The 2,874-nt window shown below is 58.1% G+C and overlaps 1 protein-coding gene across 1 annotated transcript in view; it reads right to left on the bottom strand.

Moving 5' to 3' along the window:
• MYOM2 (myomesin 2) overlaps nucleotides 1-2,874 on the bottom strand; it is a 71,473-nt gene that overhangs the window by 32,739 nt on the left and 35,860 nt on the right. Inside the window, exons 11-13 of the mRNA XM_014528689.1 lie at nucleotides 2,373-2,572; nucleotides 1,188-1,241; nucleotides 69-196 (exon numbers count right to left, since the gene is read on the bottom strand). Coding sequence (XP_014384175.1) covers nucleotides 69-196; nucleotides 1,188-1,241; nucleotides 2,373-2,572 — 382 coding nt within the window. The remainder of the gene's footprint in view (nucleotides 1-68; nucleotides 197-1,187; nucleotides 1,242-2,372; nucleotides 2,573-2,874) is intronic.

Genomic DNA, 2,874 nt, shown 5'->3' with positions numbered 1-2,874 from the left:
GCCTCCCAGGCCCACCGCGCGGCACAGAGCGGCCGCAGCGATGGGTGGTCTCGGGAGGGGAGCCGTACCTTCTCGATGAAGTAGGTCAGGGGCTCCTTGCCCCGGGGGACGGGGGGCTCCCAGCTGAGGACCACGTAGGTCCTGCTGACCTCTGAGGCGTGCACGTTGGTGGGGGGCCCCGGGATCTGCACGTCGCCTGGAGGGGAAGACAGCCGTGAGCGCGGGCGAGGCGAGAGACGGTGAGAGACGTGCGGAGGAGCCCACGTCTCTGCGGGGAGTGGGCACGCTGAGCGGACTGCTTCAGAGCCGAGGCGGCAGGCCCGGGAAAGACCACCCGTTCCTGTTCTGCCCCGAACCCCGAACCAGCTCCCAGGAAAGGAGCCAGCCAGCGGCCAGGGTTCCTGCTGGGCATGGGGTGGGGGATCGGCCACCAGGAACCAACACAGCCCAGGCTGCCCTGGGGCGTGGTTTCGAGAAGGGACGGCCGCCGAGCACCGTTCGGGGGCAAATAGGAAAGCCAACCAGCGGACTCCCCCGAGGGGTCCTCTGGGGACGCCGTGGGACCGAGGCCATTGGGAGGGGAGCTCGAAGTGCATCTCCTTAGGCGGCGGCTCCGTGTTAACGAACTATTTTTATTTTAAATGTTCACACTTTGTCCTCTGATTATGGGCCCAACTAAAATCTTTGGATTTCGGACCAATAACGCGAGCCCCTCCTTCTCGGCGAGTCGCCCTTCCTGGACGGCTGCGGGAGGAGATGGAGAAGCACTCACAGAATCTAACAGGGACGTGATGGGAGGGGTGAGGCCAGTCCGTTTAGTGAAATAGTAGAAGTGAAACTGCTGCCCAGACAATGCTGAGCACTGGCCCAGGAACGGGCGGTGTGAGAAGGAACCCGCTCCCGCCAGTCCTCAAGCCTCGGGGCCGGTTTGGTTGCTTCTCCCCGTCCCCAAAGGAATGAGCCCTGGACCCCACATAACACAACAGTGTCCATGATCGGCCACATGGGACGCCTCGTCTCACTCCCGTGTTCTGTCTTGTGTTGTTTTCAGCTTCTCCAGGCCTCAAGTCTGCAGGTCCGACCCACAGGTGCTCCATTTACTGTGAGGGTGTCCCTGTCACCAGCTGCTTCCCCTCTCTCTCCTGCCTCGAATTACAACCCAGTCCCCGGGGGTGAGAGCGACTTACCCTCCAGGTCATCCTGATAGATCACAATTTCTTTATCTTCCCCCAAACGGACGGCTGCAGAGAGAAAGGTTGACACTAAATTTGACATCCAAGGGTCTCTTTAAAAAGCACTATTTTGCCCGCCCGGCGTGGCTCAGAGGTTGAGCATCGCGACCCATGAACCAGGAGGCCACGGTTTGATTCCCAGTCAGGGCATGTGCCCGGGTTGCGGGATTCATCACCAGAAGGGGGCGTGCAGGAGGCAGCCGATCAATGATTCTCTCCCATCACTGACGTTTCTCTCTCTTTCCCTCTCCCTTCCTCTCTGAAATCAATAAAAATACTTAAAAAGCACCATTTCTGCCCTAATCAGTTTGGCTTGGTTGATAGAGCGTTGGCCTGCCAACTGAAGGGTCGCAAGCTTGATTCCGATCAAGGGCATGTACCTTGGTTGCGGGCACATCCCCAGTAGGGAGTGTGCAGGAGGCAGCTGACTGATGTTTCTCTCTCATCGATGTTTCTAACTCTCTATCCTTCTCCCTTCCTCTCTGTAAAAAATCAATAGAATATATTTTTAAAAGCACCATTTCCCTCGTTGCCTATGAGGCACGAATCGCCTTTGCTCCATGGTGACGGCATTTTCCCTGCCCTGAGGTCATCAGAGCTGCCTCTGTGCAAATGGTCCGGACGATGTTCGGCGCTTCTCCGCTCTTTGCAGTGGGCGCAAGAGGCCATGCAGGTAAGGGACACGCAGGGGTTCCCTTAAGAGCATAACTAAGGGTCCCATCCCACTGGGGAACCTGCATCGTGTGAAATTAAAATTCCAAAATAGAGTGGCTCGGTTTCCACACCTGGCTCTTGGTGTGTTGAAACTATACCCTCAGTGGGCTTGGCAAAGCCTAATTCTGTGCCCAGGTAACTGGATTCCAGTGGAGGGCGGCAGGAAGGTGCACTGAGGTATAAACCGCGGCCCAGCTCCCCACTCCCCCAGGGCATTCACGGGAGACCACAGGAGACCACGGGAGACCACGGAAGACCACGGGAGACCTCGGCCCTCTCTGGCCCTCCCCACCCATGAGCATGTCCTCGAGGCTCAGACACCGCCGGGGGGTAGGGAGAAAGGAAGACTCACACAACACGGCCCCATGTGCCCCAGTCCTAGCCAGACCCTGGCATCTTAGGGACCCTGACCTCTTAGGGACCCACCTTGTAACCTGGTGAGGTCAGCAGGGTCGAGGGCAGCCACAGCCTCCGAGGCTCGGGACGGCCGGCTGACGCCGGCGCTGTTGATCGCCCTGACGCGGAACACGTACGACCGCCCTTCCAGCAGCCCCGTCACGGGGTACTTGCAGATTTTTACGGGGGAGTCATTGCACTGAACCCAATTGTTCGTTCCCACCTCGCACCTTCAAAGAAAAAAGAGTCAAAAGTAACAACGACATCAGCGTAATGAATCTATGGGAGTGTACACCTACTGAGACATATATACTCTACTGGAGGCCCAGTGCATGGATTCGTGCACTGGTGGGGTCCCTCGGCCTGGCCTGCACCCTCTCACAATCCAGGACCCCTCGGGGGATGTCGGAGAGCCAGTTTCAGCCAGATCCTTGCAGGCCAGGCCTAGGGACTCCTGGTGCACAAATCCATGCACGGGGCCTCTAGTATGCATACAAGATCTTTGGTTAATCTCATCTCCCCCCTCCCCCAT

The sequence above is a fragment of the Myotis brandtii genome, unplaced genomic scaffold, assembly GCF_000412655.1.
Source record: "Myotis brandtii unplaced genomic scaffold, ASM41265v1 scaffold646, whole genome shotgun sequence".
NCBI classification, from domain to species: domain Eukaryota; kingdom Metazoa; phylum Chordata; class Mammalia; order Chiroptera; family Vespertilionidae; genus Myotis; species Myotis brandtii.
Note: the sequence above shows the minus strand (reverse complement) of the source record. Positions and strands in the feature narration are given on the sequence as shown.